The following is a 19,664-nucleotide window of genomic DNA, read 5'->3' as shown; positions in this document are numbered from 1 at the left end:
CTGATCGCCCACTGATCGCCCACTGACTGCCCACTCTAAAATAATTTTAAATTTTTATAGCATTTCTCTCTCAAGTAAAATTTAAAATTTATTTTAATATTTCATTCAATTTAATATTATAAAAGAAATTTCAAATTTTTCTTGTCACTAAATCTAAAAGAAAATTTATAATTTTGCTATAGGAAAAACTTTAAATTATGTTTGGAATTATTTTCTCCATTTATTTAAAGATTTTACAAATAGGGAAATGTTAAATTTAATTTCTAGTTTTTGTATAATGAAAATTTTAAATTCTGTTCAGAGTTTCTGCTAACCAAAAATGGTAAACTAAATTACAAATAATGTTTATCATTATGTAAGTTATTTCTTAAGGCAAGAAATTGTGAAATGCCCCATGTGAATAAGGAATTGAACACGGTTAATCACACGAGGTCACTGTCACGCTACTTTGTGGCTGCAGTTCTGACGACATTCGTGCCGAGACTGAGGATGTTGAAACTTGACTTCGCCTTTATCACTGTTTCAATTGCGCGGATGCTGCTCCGTTCTAGAAGCAGTCGGAAGCGTATGACACCATCGTGCAGCTGACTATGTGCCTTGTTATATTCATGCTGTTCAAACGTGGAGAACATCCACTCAAGCGCCCAATTTTGATCGTCTCAGAGAAGAGCAAAGATATGGTATGTCAATCATCCAAGATTCTTGACGAACCAAAAGTAGAGATTTACTCTTTCGTAGTTCCCATACACCGACCTTCGCCGATCAAGCCCGTGTCTTCGATTTATGGCACTCAAATTGATAGGTGGACCCCATTTTTATGAGCAGAACACTGCAGAAGCTCAGCAGTCAATGATTGAATGCATCTCATTCCCCGTCTTTCGTTCTACTGCAGAATGGCGTCTTCACCTCTCCGAAGTACCTTGGCAAGCTCATATCTTCTATCCGATTGATCCGCTCTACTTTGGCCATGCTCGCACTTCATTGCTATTCCACAATCTTCCGTCAATGCACAAAAGGTTGGTCAGCCTGCTAGGAAAATATCATTCATTGTCTAGGGATTACTTGCAGTTCGTATTAGGTGACTGTATAGCTTGTGCTTTGCCGTGGACATTTGGCAAGTGAGTGTCGAAGTCTACCATTTCAAGCTTGTCTTTTCATCATCTTGTTATTGGTCTTCTAAGCCTAGAATGCCAGCTGACCTTACACAATAGGAGAATTACGGTCCGAAGAAAGAGCCGCTCATAAGACCTCTGGTTAAGGACGGCTGTTCGTCTCGCCACCACTCTTGGTTTAATGTAGATTTCAGAGAAACAAACCAGTATTTAAGCCTCAGAAACCCACTCATGACCTTCACACCCTTGTACACTTTGGAACTCAGACATGCTCGTCAAGACTCTACTGCTCTCTGTCTATCTACTTCTGTTAGCTTTGCTATCGCTCGGCAAGCGTGCATTTGGTGTTACCTCGGATCCGACTACTGCTAATAATCAAACCTTTGATTATATCATTGTTGGAGGCGGTCTCGCGGGACTCACCGTCGCTAGCCGTCTTACTGAAGACCCTTCAAAAACCGTCCTCGTCATTGAAGCAGGAAATGATGACCGGAACGACCCGAGGGTATTTGATGTATTGGAATATGGCGCAGTATTTAGGACGCCTCTAGACTGGGCTTGGCCCACCGACCAGGGCAGAATCATGCATGCGTAAGTGCTTTGCAAAAATAAATGGAATAACTCAATAATGGGTCATTCATTACCTTTGTGTACAGAGGTAGAACGCTTGGTGGATCTAGCTCCATTAATGGCGCCGCATTCACTCGTGGCATCAAGGGGCAATACGATGCGTTTTCAAAAGTCCTCAGTGGTGAGGAAGCAAGCTTGGAATGGAACTGGGATTCACTTTTCTCATATATGAAGAAGGTGGGATTGTTTTCTTTCAATTCGGCCGACATACTCTGAATCAATACCAGTCCGAAGGTTTCAATCCACCGGACAAGCAGCAGCGTGCGGACGGCGCGGATTTTATTCCTACTTACCACGGTTTCGTTGGACCCTTACAAGTCGCTTATGCACAAGGGATGTACAGCGGGCCGGCACAGCCTGCATTCGTTGATGCTGTCCGCAATCTGAGTGGAATTGCGCGATGTCGAGACGGACTTGGTGGAAACGACAATTGTGTGAGCTATATTGCGAATTCGATAAATCCGAAAGACCACGATCATCGTTCGTCGTCTGCTCAAGCGTACCTTACTCCCGTCGAAAATGAGAGAACGAATTGGCTTACGCTGATTAACAATCGCGTGACCAAGGTGCTTCTTTCCGGGTCCGCTCCTAACGTAAGGGCAACAGGTGTCCAGTTCAAGAACTCGAACAACACCGGGAACACGTTCACCGTCCACGCCAGTAAGGAGGTGATTCTATCCGCAGGTGCGATTGCCTCCCCTCAATTACTTCAGCTGTCCGGGATTGGCGACCCGTCTGTCCTTAATCCACTTGGAATTGATGTGAGGGTCAATCTACCAACTGTTGGGAGAAACTTCCAGGATCAGACGATAAACGACGTTGCGAGTAATACACAACCTTCTTTTGACACGGGCGGCACGGGACCCGATCATGCAGTTGCATTCTTGAATCTTTACGAATTCTTCTCTAAGAGCGCAGGCTCAAATGGAAGTGCGACGGGTGACGACATCGCTCGACATATCTTGACTCAGTATCCGTCTTGGGCACAAAGCCAGGCAGTCAATGGATTGAATGCTGACGCGCTTACTACGATATTTGGTATCCAAGCGGACTTGATTGTAAATCATAATGGTAAGCAGATTGTCATGAAGTGCTCACAGAACTGCTGAGCGCTCCATCTAGCTCCTGTTTGTGAATTCTACTTCCAAGTCGGCAGTACAGGGTAAATTCAAACACTTACTTATTCTCGTTCTTCTTCTGACAACAATCCTTAGGAGCGGTGTCAACGATACCCTGTTGAATCTTCTTCCATTTAGCCGTGGCAATATCACTATCACGGATACGAGCGTCTTCACAAATCCGAAGGTGACGGTGAACTGGTTCAATATCGATTATGACCTCGACGTTCAGACGGCCGGAGGCCGACTAGGCCGGAAGGTGCTTAATCACACGGCGTTTGCGTCCATCGTAACTGAAGAGTACTCTCCTGGACTTGATGTTGTTCCTGACGATGGCAACGGCGGTACAGATAAGGAGTGGCAATCATGGATTCACGACGCATTTGGGGCAGTGTATCATGAGGTTGGTTCTACATCGATGATGCGGCGTGATCTGGGCGGAGTCGTGGATGGGAAGCTTCGTGTCTATGATACGGTAAATCTACGCATCGTAGATGCGGGTGTGATTCCTATCCAAGTCAGTGCTCATACAAGTGAGACGCTATACGGCGTTGCGGAGAAAGCAGCGGATATCATCAAGTCCGGCGTGTGAAATGCGTAATGGTCCATAATTCTGTGAGCTTTATTTTTCTGCGCATGTAGAATATCGTGAGTAGTCAAAAATAGTAGTCAAACCAAATGAATGATCGAGGGCTGTACCTGCTGGTTTAAAAGTTTCAGGTCATGTGACGCTAGCAAATAAAAGTTCACTTGGCTCACCCCACTTATCTGCCCTTAACTAGCTTGAAAAGCAGTGTTTCTCACTGCATGTGCTTAATACCAATACTGAATTTCTGTACTTAGAAGTGAAAAAGTTATTGCCCTGTACTGCATGTTGCCGTTGCTGGCAGTGAGCTCAAAATACACTTATAAGTTATAACTAACACAATTTTTCACATTTTGAGTTACCTTTTTTTTTAAACTTCTATGTTAAACGATATTAATTGGACTTATAGGCTACTGTACTGACTAATGTATAAGATAAGCAAAATCTACTAGTAAGTGTGTGTCTTTTGCTGTATTTCTCATGGCATTGGTCGAACGCTCGGTGGAAGTAGATCTATCAACGGAGGTGAGTGGACTAGAGGTATGAGAGAGCAATACGAGGCGTTTACTCAATTCCTCAGCAATGAGGACTCAAGCTTTAACTGGAACTTTGATTCTCTGTTCTCTTACATGGAGGAGGTATAGAGCAAAAAATTACCAGTCACTCGTTTCGTGTTGACTGGTATGTTCAAGCGGAGAATTTCACACTTCCTGATGCGGCATTGTAAGCACTGGGCGTAGATAGTGTCAGCAATTACCATGGCTCCTCCGGGCACGTACACGCTCCCTTCCCTCGAGAAATGTTCACTGGTCCTCAGCAACCCGTATACATCGATGCAGTCAGCAATTTGACAGGAATGTCTTATTGTGCAGACGCACTCGGCGGGAACTCAAACTGCGTGACTTACCTGCCAATGTCTATTAATCCGGAAGACAACTACCATGGGTCGTCCTTGGCAATAGCATACCTGACTCCCGTCGAAAGTAATCGTACGGACTGGCTCATCCTGATTAACCACCAAGTGAAGAAGGTCTTGCTGTCTAGAACACTGCCTAATGTTACTGCGACGGGTGTGCAGTTCAAGAAGTCGGATGAAACTAGTGAGACATATCGCAAATGCTCTCTGCTGGTGTCATTGGATCACCGCAATTGCTTCAGCTATCTCAGTATCTGGGATCGGCGACCCGTCAATCTTGGAACCGCTCGGAATCGATGTAAAGGTAGATCTACCGACTGTTGGTTGAAACTTCCGCGGCCGGACTGGGGCTTCACTCAGCCATTCCATCCGTCGTCGTACAATAGGGGAGGAAGAGGACCAGATAATGTTTACGCTTTCGATTCTCTCGAACAGCTTTTGGCTGAGAGTGCTGGGTCGAACGGCAGCGTTACACCAACTGATGTCTCTACTATCTAGCCATCTCCTTGCATATAATGACTTGAGTGCTGATGCGCTTACCCAAGTATTTAGAATTCAAGCCGGTCTGATTACCAATAGCAGCGGTATGTGAGTCCCCCGAACCTTGTGTAGGTCCAGTATTGACTATCGTTATATAGTACCTGTTGCCGAAATTTACTTGAGCAGTGGAACATCCAGGTGAGTTCATCCTTACCGTACAGGCTGCATTAGCTCATCTTGCACGGAAGCTTCTTAAGTATTCTTCCTTTGACGGCATTGCTACTGGAGAGGTCACGCCTGAACTAACATAGTCCTAGATGACGAGAATGGAGGTACTGACGAGGCCTGGCAGTTGTGCATTCGCCAAGCTTTCTAGCCAGTCAACCATGGGATCGGTTCAGCGGCAATGATGCGCCGTGATTTGGGCAGAGTCATAGATGGGAGTCTGAGAGTGTATGATACGACAAACGTGCGTGTTGTGGGCGGAAGTATTCGCCCTCTCCACGTTAGTGCGCATCCAAGCTCGACGCTTTATGGTGTTGCGGAGAAGGCGGCGGATATTATCAAGTCTGGTGTATGAAATGGAACATGTACGTGATACAGTCTGTGCTTACACAGGTTTTGTATTGCTTGTGATAGCATCCAACGGACTTACACCCGTTTGCATAAATAATGAGACTTTTCGATTTTGAGCGACGTGATGTAATGTAAGAAATCACATGATTTTTTAGACTTAGAGGAAATTCGTGGGCACAAGATAGTGAATGAGACGCGTTGTGCCAGTGTCTATGCATATATTTTGAGCTGCTACAATCATGGGTAACTGCTGCATCAGTAGAGACCTCAAAATCTGCTGTCTAAGACTGTATGACCTCAATAATTCTAAGCTTGGACGACATTCTAAACTGTGTGAGATTCTCTCGGGCTACTTTTTTTCGCATTTGTAAACTCTGGGAAGAAACAGGCAATGTCATTTGCCCAACGACTGCTCAGCACAATAGCAGCAGAGGAGAAGCGACTTTGATAGAAGTAAGACATTATAGCACAATAGAATAGTAATAGACAGGTTGAAAAGTTAGGGACAGGTAGCAGGAGGTAGACTGTATGCACAGACGCTGGCACGACGCGTCTCATTCACTCTGTCTCGTGTTTGCTATTTTCCTTGCTAAGTTCAAAAAATCATGTGATTTCTTACTTTTCTTCACTTCGCTCAAAATCAGAAAGTCTCATTATATTTGCAAACGGCTGTAAAAGGACATATCACGTTAGTAGCAGTTACAGTAATGATAAAGCCATTTCATCATCGTCCTTCTAGATTTCGTCAACAGCTTGGGTCATGTGATGCTGACGATGGATAATCACACTGTGTCACTGTCACGCTACTTTTTTCTTTCTGTCTCTGTTCAGTGTTCTGACGACATTCGTGCGAGACTGAGGATGTTGGCTTCGTCTTTATCACTGATTCAATTGCACGGATGCTGCTCCGTTCTAGAAGCAGTCGGTAGCGTATGATTCCACCGTGCAGCTGACTATGTGCTTCTGCTTTGTCATATTTATCCATGTTGTTCAAACACGAAGAACATCCACTCAAGCGCCCAATTTTGATCGCCTCAGAGAAGAGCAAAGTTATAGTACACCAATCCCGCATGATTCTTGGCGCCTCTTTCGTAGTTCTCGGGCCTTGGTCTTCGCTGATGAACTCTATGTCTTCGTTTTATGGCACTTTATTGATGGCGGGGACACCATTCCTGTGAGTGTACATTTATATGAAGTCCATGCAATGAGCTCGAACTTTATATATCTCAGTCTCCGCAGTTCGTTCCATTACAGAATATGGTCCTTGCTTTCGAAATTCCCAAGCAGGTTCTTACCTTCTATCCGATCGATCCGCTCTGCTCTGGTCATGCTCGTACTTCACTGGCATTCCAGTCTTCTGTTAATGTATGCATAAAGATCGGTTTGCTGAAAGACTTCTGTTAGGCAAACGCATGGCCAAAGAATTCCCTGCCTGTGATGTCCGATGAGTGAGGAGCAAGTATTCTGTTGTGAGCATAGTTAATGAAGGTCAAGGTCTAAAGCCTCGATCCGGTCTGTTCTCACCTTGTCATTAGTTTTCGAAGCTTGCACTACCAGCTGACGCGCTATATCTGATACAATAGGGAAATCACGGTCCGAAACAAGAGTCGATCGCCAAATCATTTGTTCAGGACGGCTAGACGTCTCACTGCTGATCATGGTCTAATGCCGATTGTAGAGAAATAGAGCAATATATAAGTCCCGGAAACTCGATTATGCCCCTCATCCCTTTGTACACTTTGAGACTTAGACATGCTCGCTAGTGCTCTGCTGCCTTCTGTCTATCTACTTGCGTCAGCTTTGCTATCCTTGGGCAAGCGTGCATTTGGTGTTACCTCGGATCCGACTACTGCTAATAATCAAACCTTTGATTATATCATTGTTGGAGGCGGTCTCGCGGGACTCACCGTCGCTAGCCGTCTTACTGAAGACCCTTCAAAAACCATTCTTGTCATTGAAGCAGGAAATGACGACCGGAATGATCCACGGGTGTTTGATGTATTGGAATACGGTGTAGCATTTGGGACGTCCTTAGACTGGGCTTGGCCTACGGACCAGGGCAAAATCATACATTCGTAAGTCCTTTGCAAAGGTGAACAGAATAACTCAATAATATGTTATTATTTTCCTGAATAGAGGTAGAACGCTTGGTGGATCAAGCTCCATTAATGGTGCTGCAATTACACGTGGCATCAAAGGGCAATACGATGCGTTTTCGAAAGTCCTCAGCAATGAGGAAGCAAGCTTAGAATGGAACTGGGATTCTCTGTTCTCATACATGAAGAAGGTACGATTGTGTACTTTTAATTCGGCCAGCATATTCTGAATCAATACCAGTCAGAAGGTTTCAATCCACCGGACAAGCAGCAGCGCGCGGACGGCGCGGATTATAATCCTGCTTACCACGGTTTCATCGGGCCCGTTCAAGTCGCTTACGCACAAGGGATGTACAGCGGGCCGGCACAGCCTGCATTCGATGAAGCTATTCGCAATCTAAGTGGGATTGCACGATGTCAAGACGGGCTTGGTGGAAATGACAATTGTGTAAGCCACGTTGCGAATTCGATAAACCCGAAGGATAACGGTCGTCGTTCGTCGTCCGCACAAGCGTACCTTACTCCCGTCGAAAATGAGAGAACGAATTGGCTTACGCTGATTAACAATCGCGTGACCAAGGTGCTTCTTTCCGGATCCGCTCCTAACGTAAGGGCAACAGGTGTCCAGTTCAAGAACTCAAACAACACGGGCGATACTTTCACCGTCCATGCTCGTAAGGAAGTGATTCTATCCGCAGGTGCGATTGCCTCCCCTCAATTACTTCAGCTGTCCGGGATTGGCGACCCATCTGTCCTCGATCCACTTGGAATTGATGTGAGGGTCAACCTGCCAACTGTTGGGCGAAACTTCCAGACTCAAACGAGAAACGACGTTGCGAGTAATACACAGCCTTCTTTTGACGCAGGCGGCACGGGACCCGACCACGCGATTGCATTCTTGAATCTTTATGAACTCTTCTCTGAGGGTGCAGGCTCGAATGGAAGTGTGACGGGTAGCGACATCGCCAGACATATCCTGACTGAATACCCGTCTTGGGCACAGAGTCAGGCAGTCAATGGATTGAATGCTGACGCGCTTACTACGATTTTTGGCATCCAAGCGGACTTGATTGTAAATCATAATGGTGAAGTGCGACAGAACTGTTGAGTCTTCAATCTAGCTCCTGTTTCTGAATTTTACTTCCAAATTGGTAGTTCCGGGTAAATTCAGACTCTTACTTATTCATGATCTTCATCTGATAAGAGTATTCAACATTCAGGAGCGGTGTCAACAATACCCTATTTGATCTACTCCAATTCAGCCGCGGCAATATCACTATCACAGATACAAGCGTCTTCACAGACCCAAAGGTGACTGTGAACTGGTTCGATGTCGATTATGACCTCGACGTTCAGACGGCCGGAGGCCGACTAGGCCGGAAGGTGCTTAATCACAAGGCCCTCGCGTCCATTGTGACTGATGAGTACTCTCCTGGACTTGATGTTGTTCCTGACGACGGAAATGCTGGTACAGATGATGCATGGCAATCGTGGGTTCATGACACATTTCTGGCAGTGTATCATGAGGTTGGCTCTACATCGATGATGCGGCGTGATCTGGGTGGAGTCGTGGATGGGAAGCTTCGTGTCTATGATACGGTAAATCTACGCGTCGTGGATGCGGGCGTAATTCCCTTCCAAGTCAGTGCGCATACAAGTGAGACGCTATATGGCGTTGCGGAGAAAGCAGCAGACATCATCAGATCTGGCGTGTGAAATGGGTCCTGAAGATCTTATGATCTATAGCTTCGTGATCTTTACTTTTCTGTGCATGTAGGACATCGTGAATAGTCAAAAATGGTAGTCAAATCAAATGAAAGGTCGAAGGCCATACCTGCTCGTTTAACAGTTTTAGGTCATGTGACGCTGGCAAATAAAAATTCACTTGGCTTGGCAGGCTCATCTCTGTCACTGACTCTCGGTATGTTGCCTCTGCTCTGCTCTGGCCGCTTCTCCGTCTTCCGTGTTAAAGGCACTAATGGCATGTGATGCTACTTGCATGTGGGTGTGTGCCTAGTTATAATGTATGTTGTTCAATCGCGGCGTTCATCTACTCAAGCTGCAAGTGCACAAATCTGATCGCGTTTCGGAGAGAGAAGAGCAAAGATACAATATGTCAATCATCCAAGACCCTTGGCGACTAACACAGAGACATACTTTCCGGTAGTTCTCTAAGATTGGCTGATTTGGAAGTGAAGCTTGTGCCGACGGGGACCTGATTTTCATGAGTGATGCTCCATAGGCAGTCACCGCGATGATCGCTCGGAGTTTATGCATCTTAGTACGGACAGCACCCTTGTCCGTTCCACCGCAGAACAGAGTCTATGTATCGTCGAAGTGTCTTGGCAAATTTCTTGCTATCTGCCCGTTTGATCCGTATTGCCTTGAGCGTGCTCACGCTTCATCACCATCCCACAATCTTCCGTTAATGCAAAAGGTTGGTTAGCTAATGGGCATCTGCCCGACGAAACCTGTTAATAGTCTGGAATCCCTTTCAATTATTGTCGGTAGCTGAAGGGCGTGCATTCTGCCTTGGTAATTCGACAAATGAACGTCAAAGTCTAACGTTCCAATCTGGTCAGTTCCTCAGTCCCTTACGAGTTTTCTGTGTTGCAGTACTTGCTGACGTGCTCTGTCTGACTCAGTAAAGGAGACGAAAAGCCGAAGAAAGAGTCGCTTGCAGAAACTTTGGCAAATATTGGCGATTCTTTCCGCTATTCTCGGTCCAATATTAACTTCCAAGAAACAGAACAATAAATAAACTGCAGGAATTCGCCCATGCCTCCCATCCCATTGAACACTTGAGGCCTCGAACATGCTCACTAGAGTTCTACTACTATCTATTCCTCTACTTGCATCAGCTTCATCATTACTGAGCAAGCGTGCTTTCGGTGTTACCTCAGATCCAGCTACTGTTAATAATCAAACCTTCGACTATATCGTTGTCGGGGGTGGGCTTTCAGGTCTCACCGTAGCGGGACGTCTTGCAGAAAATGCTTCGAAGACTGTCCTTGTCATTGAAGCAGGGAACGATGACCGAAATGACTCGAGAATATATGACCTGTACCGGTATGGAGCAGTATTTGATACGACCCTAGACTGGGCTTGGCCCACCGACCAGAACAGAGTCATTCACGGGTAAGCTGTTTCGCAGCAATAACTAAGCGTACTCAGTAATGTCTTGGCTTCACATACAGAGGTAGGACACTCGGTGGAGGTAGTTCCATCAATGGTGCCATAATCACTCGCGGTATGAAAGAGCAATACGATGCGTTCTCGAAACTCCTTAGTAACGAGGATGCAAGTATGGAATGGAACTTTGATTCCCTATTTTCGTACATGAAGAAGGTAATACCGCAATTTTTACTCAGTGGACGCGTATTCTGAATCAGTACCAGTCCGAAGGCTTTACTCGGCCGGACGAAGAGCAGCGCGCGAAGGGTGCAGACAGTATCGACGCTTACCACGGCTTTGACGGACCCGTTCAAGTCGCATTTCCCCAAGAAATGTTCAGTGGTCCGGCGCAGCCCGCGTTTATTGAAGCTGTCCGCAATATAACTAGTATTGCACATTGTCGAGACGCAAATGGCGGAAACTCAAATTGTGTGAGCTATATGCCACATTCTATAAACCCGAAAGATGATGATCACCGTTCGTCGTCTGCGATGGCGTATCTCACACCTGTCGAAAATGAGAGCACGAATTGGCTAACATTGGTCAACCATCAAGTGACGAAGGTGCTTCTCTCCGGATCAGCACCGAACATAAGGGCAACAGGTGTCCAGTTTAAGAACTCAAATAATACCGGTGATACGTATACCGTGAATGCTCGTCAGGAGATAATTCTATCTGCCGGGGCAATTGGCTCTCCTCAATTACTTCAATTGTCTGGGATTGGCGACCCCTCCATCCTTCAGCCACTCGGTATCGAGGTGAAGGTCGATCTGCCAGCTGTTGGGCGAAACTTCCAAGACAGAACATTTGGTTCCCTTGCTCATTCAACGCAACCGTCTTTCGACAGAGGCGGTAGGGGGCCGTCGAACGCGATCGCATTCACGTCTCTACATGAACTATTCTCTGAGGGTGCAGGCTCAAATGGAAGTGTGACAGTTGAAGAAGTGGCTAAGTATCTCTTGGACCGATATCCGTCATGGGCACAAAGCCAGGCAGCCAATGGGTTGAACGCTGATGCGCTTACTACGATATTTGGTATTCAAGCAGACCTGATTGTAAACAGTCATTGTGAGCAGATCGCCCTAGATTTGTGCTCAAGGTCATTGATCTTTCTGTCTAGCTCCTATTTATGAACTATTCTTTGATGTTGGGGCATCTAGGTAAACCCAAACTCTTATCTATTCATGTACTCATCTAACAAGATTTAAAAAAATAGCGGAATCAGCATTAACATGTGGCAACTACTCCCATTCAGCCGAGGTACCATCAGCATAAATGACACCAGCGTCTTCACGAAACCGGAAGTGACGGTGAACTACTTCAATGTCGATTTCGACCTGGCCGTCCAAACTGCTGGTTCCCGGCTCGCACGTAGAGTGCTAAACCACACTGCGTTCGTGTCCATCTCCTCCGGGGAGATCAATCCTGGAACCAGTGTAGTTCCTGATGATGGAAATGGTGGAACAGATGACGCATGGTATTCATGGATTCAAGACGGATTCGGGGCAGTACACCATATGATTGGCTCTGCAGCAATGATGCGTCGTGATTTGGGTGGGGTCGTGGATGGGAAGCTTCGTGTTTATGATACGGTGAACCTACGTGTCGTGGATGCAAGTGTGCTTCCTCTTCATATAAGTGCTCATCCAAGTGAGACGCTTTATGGTGTTGCAGAGAAAGCAGCGGACATCATCAAATCCGCGGCGTAAATAATTGTTCTGTACAAGTCAATAGTTTCCTCGATGCTAGTAGTGGAAACACCAGACTTTTCTGGTCGATAATTGTCACATCGAAACATCGTTTGACTCGTCCTCCTCATAAATATTTGAGCCCGAACAGTGTGGGAATAAAACTCCAAAGTAGATTTGATTGAAACTCCGACGCATCTCAACGACTTCGCTCTTTCGACGAGTACCTCTGATTCTCACCTCAACCTCCACTCTCCCTTTACATTCGCCTGCAAGCCCAACTACATTCCTTACTGCTTTTCAATCTTTATTACTCAAATACTGCATATCGCAGTCCGCCTCGAGACTTGGGTTTGTACATTCAAAATCACTTAGAAACCATCTGGCGCAGTGCAGTCAGTATCGACGGAACGGCTTCTTACGCTTTCGCTGGTGTCTCTTTCTAGTCGCTGCTAAGGCTCTACCCACCATAGATCCACCACCATCCGTATTCAAAACGATTGTCTACGCATATACCCTTATTCTTCAACGAACAACCTGCCACTGGTCTACCATGACTACTGTGATTCTTGCGTGCAGTGCGCAACACGATTCTAGTTTTCGCACGACAATTGACCTTGACGTTTCTCACGCAAGAAAGGAAAGTTCTGACGGCGTCACGTTCAACCCCGCTGGTACCTGTGCCCTCAATGATACGGTCAGCAATTATCGTTCGGAACAGTTCTCGTCCTCGCCATCCACGTCGCGTAGAGATTTCACGTCACCCCGGACGACTCTTGATACGGATACTTTCACTCAAGACTCTGAACCCGCTCCTTATTCTAGCACCCCAGATCTCGGCTCCCAGGACTTGTCTTCACCGAGTACGGACTTTGATTCTCAAGTAATCGTGACTCCTCCGGAAAAGAAATTCATTCGTATACTAGAACAAAAGCTTCAAGCTCTTGTGAACTCCAAACGTAATCGAGACAAATCTCCCCACGAAAGCGCCGAGGATAGTGCTGAAGATAATGAGGCCGAGAAGCCATTGGCAACGGGATCAGATATTGGGCAGGCTGCCGAACTTGATTTGACACCGTCAACGACTCAATCAACCAAGTCTGAAGGTTCTTTGAAGCGCAAGCGACTTGATACCTGCAGTCGTGATACTTCTGTTGGAACCGAAGCAAGCACTGATGAAGATACCGATGTTGAAGACGAGGACAAGTTGACTGATCTCGCTGTGCCGGTATCCAAGAAACTCAAAGAAACCTCTTTCAACTATGCTGCGACTGAAACTGCTTCAGCTCGGCGTGCACGTTCTCTTTCTGTGTGCTCCTCTCATGCATCCCTTATTCCAACTGAGGTTGCTTCCCCGTCTCGACCTTCCACTCCCGTCTCCAAAGTTGAGGCGGTTCCAATTATTGCTCCTCCGGGTTTCGATGCCATTCCCCGCCCTCCACTTTCTCCAGATGACGCTGCTGAAGCACGTCTCAAGATTCTTTTGCACAAAGAATGGCTTCTTCGTCGCCACCATGGGTTTGAGAAAGGCATTAATGACATCTTTGGTACATCGATTACGAAGGATCAGGTCGATGATTTCCTTGGTATTGACGAGGAGTTTCGTAAGGAAATCATAGCTTGGATGCTTCGTGTCCGTCCTCTTTCATCTCTTCACCCGCATGCACTAACGTTTTACCAGGTCACACCGAGCAAGAAACTAGGTGTCGGAGAACTGCGGAACCAACTGCGAACTTGCCCCGAGACAAGGTTCCATGCGGTTTTGCTTTTTACTCGTTACTTCATGCGTGTTGGCGACGCCATGCCTGTCCCTACTGAGAAGGAGACGCCGCTCATGCGACTTGGACGGAGGCGAATCGTTTGGGACGTCGCCATTAGCTGTTTAGCTATCGCGATTAAGGTATTAGTGCCTTTCATCTGTTCTTCATCTCTGCTAAAACATCTGCTAGTACAATCGTGATTTCCTTTCGCCTTTCTCACCAGTATATGCCCGTGAATTTCTTGTGCTTGCTCCTCATCCAATGTCGCACGATGATTTCGAGGTATAATCTTACCGCCTTGCTGAAGATTACTAGATTCTGAAGACCATCCTCACTGCTAGATCTCGCAAAAGGACGTTCTGCAAGCACTTGAATACGAAATTCGCGATGTGACGCCTGGACCGTTTATGCAGGAAATTTGGGCTAGCCTCTCTTCCTTCCGTAAACTGTTGTCTTTCTCCGACGGTTGGGAAATAACACAAATGAACGCGTGGCACATACTTAATGCGTCTATGACAGGTAAGTTGTACATTCCGTAATCCCTGTTATTTTCTAAGATTTTACACTTCAGCGAGTGAAATGCTTCAGTTCCCTATATCATTGCTCACAGCAGGAGCACTTGTTGAAGGCGCTGTGGTAGCGCTCATCGACCTCTACGAACAAGACGCGGATTCGTTAAATTCTGAGAACTCGTCAAGGAACGAAGCCGAGTCGGTGATTGACGACATTGTGAAGGATATCAATGAGCTCATGGGCGTTCCTTCGGTGAGTTCTGAGTTTCATCTATAGCCTCATACGTGTGATTGATCTAAGCTGTGATTGAAGGTCGACATGAAGCGCTGTCGCAGATGGCTGCAGAAAGTGATTAGCGCAGCTTACTGATATGAACGTTCCTCGGATTTTAATGCCAAGTCTCTGTCTCTCATTGTTAATGACATTCACGAACTACGACTTCTTAGAACGAGTAAAATATACTCACATTATTCGTGCTTAACTGATACCACTTTACACATATCCACTGCAGTTTAATCATGTATCGAACTATCCTACTGAATCCACCATTCCTTTTATGGATGCATTCTTACGCTTTTTCTTCCTAGCGATCTTGTGCTTTCGTATCCGTTCGCAGTCCTTCCTTATACCCTATTGAGCTTCAATTCGAATTAATCTGGAGCGAAACAATAGAGCTGCCTACTGTAGTAAATTTACTCCAGAATGTATTCTATATCTAGTATAAGTATGTATTGTAATTCACAAGAAATAAATCATTCAATGTCTGTCTGGTCTGGGTAAATCACTTGGCTGCTTGTCAAGGTTTGATCGACTGGTATGGTATGGTAGCCTAAATAGGACATAATGATTACTCTGTCCGGCAGTCCATTTATGACTTTGTCCCAAAGGTTACACTTTGCCAATGCTGACCAAACGAGTCAACACTCATCAACTAGTGGGAAGCCACTTAAGTTGACACTCGTTTGCACAGCACAGCAATCATAGAGCAAAATGGAAGTCGAATCTTGAAGGGGTTGTTGACTGATTTGTGAGACTATGTAACCCAGCATAAATAGGTATTGTTGAATTAAAATCATTAATGTTAATGGCTGCAGTCAAAGCTGTACCAATTTGGTAATAGTAAGAAAGTGATGTTTCTTTGATACCCTTGTATCATATTTGTTTCATTGTCTAGGTTTCAAGATGGATATCAGTACTGACTCTGTTACAATCTTCCCCCAGCAAGTTGGCAACTTGGCACCCTGTCTATCTTAAGTCCCTTAGGAAGTCAGAAAGCTCAGATTAAATTAGGTGTAATCTGTTGTATTCAGTCCATTAATAATATATATTTTGACCTGTGTGCCAGAACCAGAGTCACCTTCCTTATAGCTACAGTAATGCTTGTACTCTATTGGCCTTATGTTATATATGTAATGATTTAGTTTCTACTCACACCATTGATATAACAGAAACACACTATCAAATTCCATTAAGACACATTTTTAGCCAGTAACTGATTTCTTTTTAGTAGTCATCTTGCTCACTCACTCACACTCTCTCAGTCTCTCAGTTGCTATTATTTCTCAATCACTTCATCTATTCATCTCAGCTGCTTCCTTCTGAGGTCAAGGAACTCAGGCCACAATCATTGTGAATGCTTGAAACTTGCTCTCTGCTAATAGTTCACTGTATGGCTACCTGTTTGAATATCTGTACACAATGTACAGTAGTGTGTACAAAGTAGAGATAGCAGACCTTAGTGATTTTGAGATGGGTGATACAGTGTGCTTGTAAGGACAGGTCAACTGCAGATACAGTCATAACTATTGAGCCTCTCAATGCCCTTACTTTCTGGTGGTCTGTCTGGATCTGGTTAAGAGATGGGCCTAGTAATTGACACCTGTAATGTACTTGTTTGCCACTCAAGTCTGGTCCAATCCCAACCTCTACCTACTTGTATTTGCATCACAGCAGACACAGACACTCTCACTCACTCTCTGTACAAATCTTGATACAGGCTGCACTATGTATGTGTTTTGGTTTATTTTCCTTAATTATTGTAGATAATAATGTATTGTACAAATATTTTAATATAATTGATTTTTGTTATTTTAATAATGAATGGATGTAAGGGAAAATTATTATTATTAAGGAATAATAACTATGTATAGTCTGTAAAACATTACAAATATATATTACCCTTTCAAAACTTGGTAATCCTTACAATACATTTCAAAAAAGGGAGGTCTGATATTATACATTTTATATGTTTAAAAGGGGTATTACCCTTATGTACTTTTATTACATTCATAAACCTTACAGTACCTTATACAATGTTGTACTACTTTATCAGAAATTGAGGTCTGATAATATGCAAATTACTTTTTTTACTTTTTTTTACTTTTTTCACACCATTATAATGTAATATAACCTTTTAGACTTTTCCCCAATGTACAAATAATTGTATATAATATAATCTTGATCATATATTCAAATAGAAACAAGACACATGCCTGTACTTAAAGATGATGAGTCAGAAGGTTTGAGAGATTCTAGAATTCACTGTAGTCATCAGAATCAGTGGTAGATGCTGATGAAGAGACACTCACAGTACTTGTAGTGTATGATGAGCTACCTCTTGCCTCATTCTTTTCCCAACAGCATCTACAATAGAAGAGGAAGGATGTGTTCTTAGGCTGTTTGATGTAGTCTTCATCACTATGCTTTGGTTGTCACTCAGTCTCTACAAGTTGAATTGTGTGTGTGTGTGAATTGAGGTTGAGTAGGTTGTAGAGGCTGAGACTGTGCCTGTGAGACAAGTTTAGAGTGATTAGCAAGTGAAAATAAGAGAGAAAAGGTGGACACACTATGACAGTGTGTAGCAAGTGTAAGTAGTGTACTAAGGTTGGGATCCAGAGTGTTGAACAAGCTGATTTGAGTAGCAAGCAAAGCTATGTCTGTATGTACACATTACATACTCTGACTATGTCTCACAATTAGAGGTGTAGAGAACTTAGGCATTGTGTGTGATTATAAAGGTGTATCTCTGGGACGTTCTAGCTTGAAGGGAGAGAGTGATATGGGTGATGTGAACAGACTTGGCTCAGGAGGGATAAGTAATGGCCACTGCTTACCTTATTCAAAATGGTATCATAGACAGTACTAAGGAATGTAAATGTGTGTAGGGCAAATCTATCAAGAGTAATGTCAAACAAGGATTGTACAAAGGAGTAGAACACATACAGTATTAAGGAGAGGGTAGTACTATAAGAGTAGTTGTACATGAACATTATTGCAAGTATGCTTGTGTGTGCTTGTTAAGTGTTGCTTACACTGTAGAGTAGTAAGAAGTATGCAAATGTATGAAGTTATTAGAGAAGTTGTTTAGTACTGGTCAATAATGCAGATGTGTGAATGTGAATTCAAAAAGGGAGACAAATGTAAAAAAGGAGGACAATGAAGGGGAGGCAATACAAGCAGTAGGACAAGGAGTAGAAGGGATAGAAGGGAGACAAAAGGTTGGGAGGAGAGGGAGGAGTAACTATTGTACAGACTATTATGAAGTGGACTAGCTACTTACTACTTTACATTGAAGGACAGTGTGGTCAGCTCAGTAGTACAACATAGGATCTGAGGCTCTGTACAGGCACTGTAACAGTAGATTGGAGAGACAAGTTACAACAATGTTTATTATCTGTGTTGTTACACTCAGAGTACCTGCTAGAGGACACTTGTAAGTAAAGGACTAAAGTAACAATATAGTGTCAAGGTAGAGGGTTAGACTTAGAGAGATGGTGGAGGTTAGAGAGAAAGAGCAACAGCTGTAAGTGCATCATTATATGCTCTCAATCTTCAACATTGATTACATAATCGATGTTTGTGATAGTAGCAAAGCTGTAAAACAAAACCAATATTATATTTAGATACAAAAGGAAAGCACTATTTTACTTTATGATACAGTTGATAGTAATCTGACATGTTTATATTACTTTTAACACATTAATATAGTTTTTACAAGTATCTGAATGTCTTATACAAACAATATAAAATCTTTTACAAGGTGAATTTTAGTCTGTCTTCAAAGTTATAATCTAAGTATAATACTTTAGCTTATAATGTAAGGTTATCATAATGTATTCAATGAATTGTAATGATTCATAACACTCTTAGAGTCTTTATATACATTAATATACCTTATTTTATCCTTATAGTTATGTTCTAACCCTTACATATGAATTACAATGTATATAAAATGCTAATATTTCTTTAAATAGACTGTAATTCATTATATTTAAATGGACTTTTCCCTAATGTGTACACAATGATTATTCCTAGAAAATTATTTGTATAGTATTTGCTTTCAACCCTACTACTACACTTTTACTACTTTGTAAAACATTTGATTTCAATTAAAGCAGTCATTAATAAGTTTTCAAGAAGGAAACCTACAGTCCTGATTATCAGTAACACTAGAGTACTATATAATGTATCTAGCTATAATAATAAATCAAAATCTTTACATCAACTAGACAGTGCCTTCTCAACTAAATTCTATAAAGCTCTGAGACTCATTTATCATATGAAGACACAATTACCACTTGTCTTCTTAACCTCTTTCCTAAAGAGACTTGTGTCTAAACAATGTTTCTTTTAGCTAGAGACAGTTCTGTTACTCTTGATCCTAGTTTAGTTTAGGATGTTGTTTCATATTTGCTACTTGAACAGTATTAGTAGCTTACAACTGTGGCTCTCTTAGTCTATAATGCTAGTATGTGTAAGATATACTCACTTTACTAGTCCTAATCCTTAAGAGTAGTAACAGAATAGAGTATAGAGAGTAAGACTTGTAGACTTGTAGAGTGAGAGGGTAGAGGAGTCCTGCTTTAGTCAAGCTACAAGTGTAGCCTAGTAGGTTGGTAGTAGAGTACTTCCAAGTACTAGGTAACTTAAGTTGATAAAACTATCCTTTGAGGGCCAAACTGGCCTCCTTATATACCTTTTACTAGAGTAATGTTACTCTAGTGACTTTAGTAACT

General features: G+C 43.6%; 5 protein-coding genes across 5 annotated transcripts; all 5 read left to right on the top strand.

Annotated features, from left to right (window-relative positions):
• Nucleotides 1–1,380: 1,380 nt before the first annotated feature.
• On the top strand, nt 1,381–3,452 carry FOMMEDRAFT_93963 (glucose oxidase; the record flags this gene model as incomplete). The annotated part of the gene is made up of 5 exons (XM_007270157.1): nt 1,381–1,703; nt 1,769–1,919; nt 1,970–2,813; nt 2,865–2,904; nt 2,960–3,452. 5 exons carry the CDS (start codon nt 1,381–1,383, stop codon nt 3,450–3,452), a joined length of 1,851 nt encoding a protein of 616 aa, XP_007270219.1.
• Nucleotides 3,453–3,926: 474 nt separating this feature from the next.
• On the top strand, nt 3,927–6,870 carry FOMMEDRAFT_160512 (uncharacterized protein; the record flags this gene model as incomplete). The annotated part of the gene is made up of 10 exons (XM_007270206.1): nt 3,927–3,971; nt 4,091–4,127; nt 4,175–4,817; nt 4,861–4,950; nt 5,001–5,040; nt 5,091–5,132; nt 5,219–5,416; nt 6,335–6,592; nt 6,649–6,783; nt 6,823–6,870. 10 exons carry the CDS (start codon nt 3,927–3,929, stop codon nt 6,868–6,870), a joined length of 1,536 nt encoding a protein of 511 aa, XP_007270268.1.
• Nucleotides 6,871–7,170: 300 nt separating this feature from the next.
• On the top strand, nt 7,171–9,413 carry FOMMEDRAFT_170435 (glucose oxidase; the record flags this gene model as incomplete). The annotated part of the gene is made up of 5 exons (XM_007270205.1): nt 7,171–7,493; nt 7,555–7,705; nt 7,756–8,599; nt 8,636–8,675; nt 8,735–9,413. The coding sequence occupies 5 exons, from the start codon at nt 7,171–7,173 to the stop codon at nt 9,228–9,230; spliced, it is 1,854 nt and encodes a 617-aa protein (XP_007270267.1). The 3' UTR covers nt 9,231–9,413.
• A 748-nt stretch (nt 9,414–10,161) lies between these two features.
• FOMMEDRAFT_112990 (alcohol oxidase) lies at nt 10,162–12,494 on the top strand. Its single transcript, XM_007270204.1, has 5 exons — nt 10,162–10,652; nt 10,712–10,862; nt 10,913–11,756; nt 11,809–11,848; nt 11,905–12,494. The coding sequence occupies exons 1-5, from the start codon at nt 10,330–10,332 to the stop codon at nt 12,395–12,397; spliced, it is 1,851 nt and encodes a 616-aa protein (XP_007270266.1). The 5' UTR covers nt 10,162–10,329; the 3' UTR covers nt 12,398–12,494.
• A 209-nt stretch (nt 12,495–12,703) lies between these two features.
• Nucleotides 12,704–15,181, top strand: FOMMEDRAFT_148678 (uncharacterized protein). Its single transcript, XM_007270203.1, has 6 exons — nt 12,704–14,009; nt 14,058–14,276; nt 14,326–14,418; nt 14,478–14,655; nt 14,708–14,901; nt 14,962–15,181. The coding sequence occupies exons 1-6, from the start codon at nt 12,930–12,932 to the stop codon at nt 15,016–15,018; spliced, it is 1,821 nt and encodes a 606-aa protein (XP_007270265.1). The 5' UTR covers nt 12,704–12,929; the 3' UTR covers nt 15,019–15,181.
• Nucleotides 15,182–19,664: the final 4,483 nt, after the last annotated feature.

This window comes from Fomitiporia mediterranea (genome assembly GCF_000271605.1).
Source record: "Fomitiporia mediterranea MF3/22 unplaced genomic scaffold FOMMEscaffold_12, whole genome shotgun sequence".
NCBI classification, from domain to species: domain Eukaryota; kingdom Fungi; phylum Basidiomycota; class Agaricomycetes; order Hymenochaetales; family Hymenochaetaceae; genus Fomitiporia; species Fomitiporia mediterranea.
Note: the sequence above shows the minus strand (reverse complement) of the source record. Positions and strands in the feature narration are given on the sequence as shown.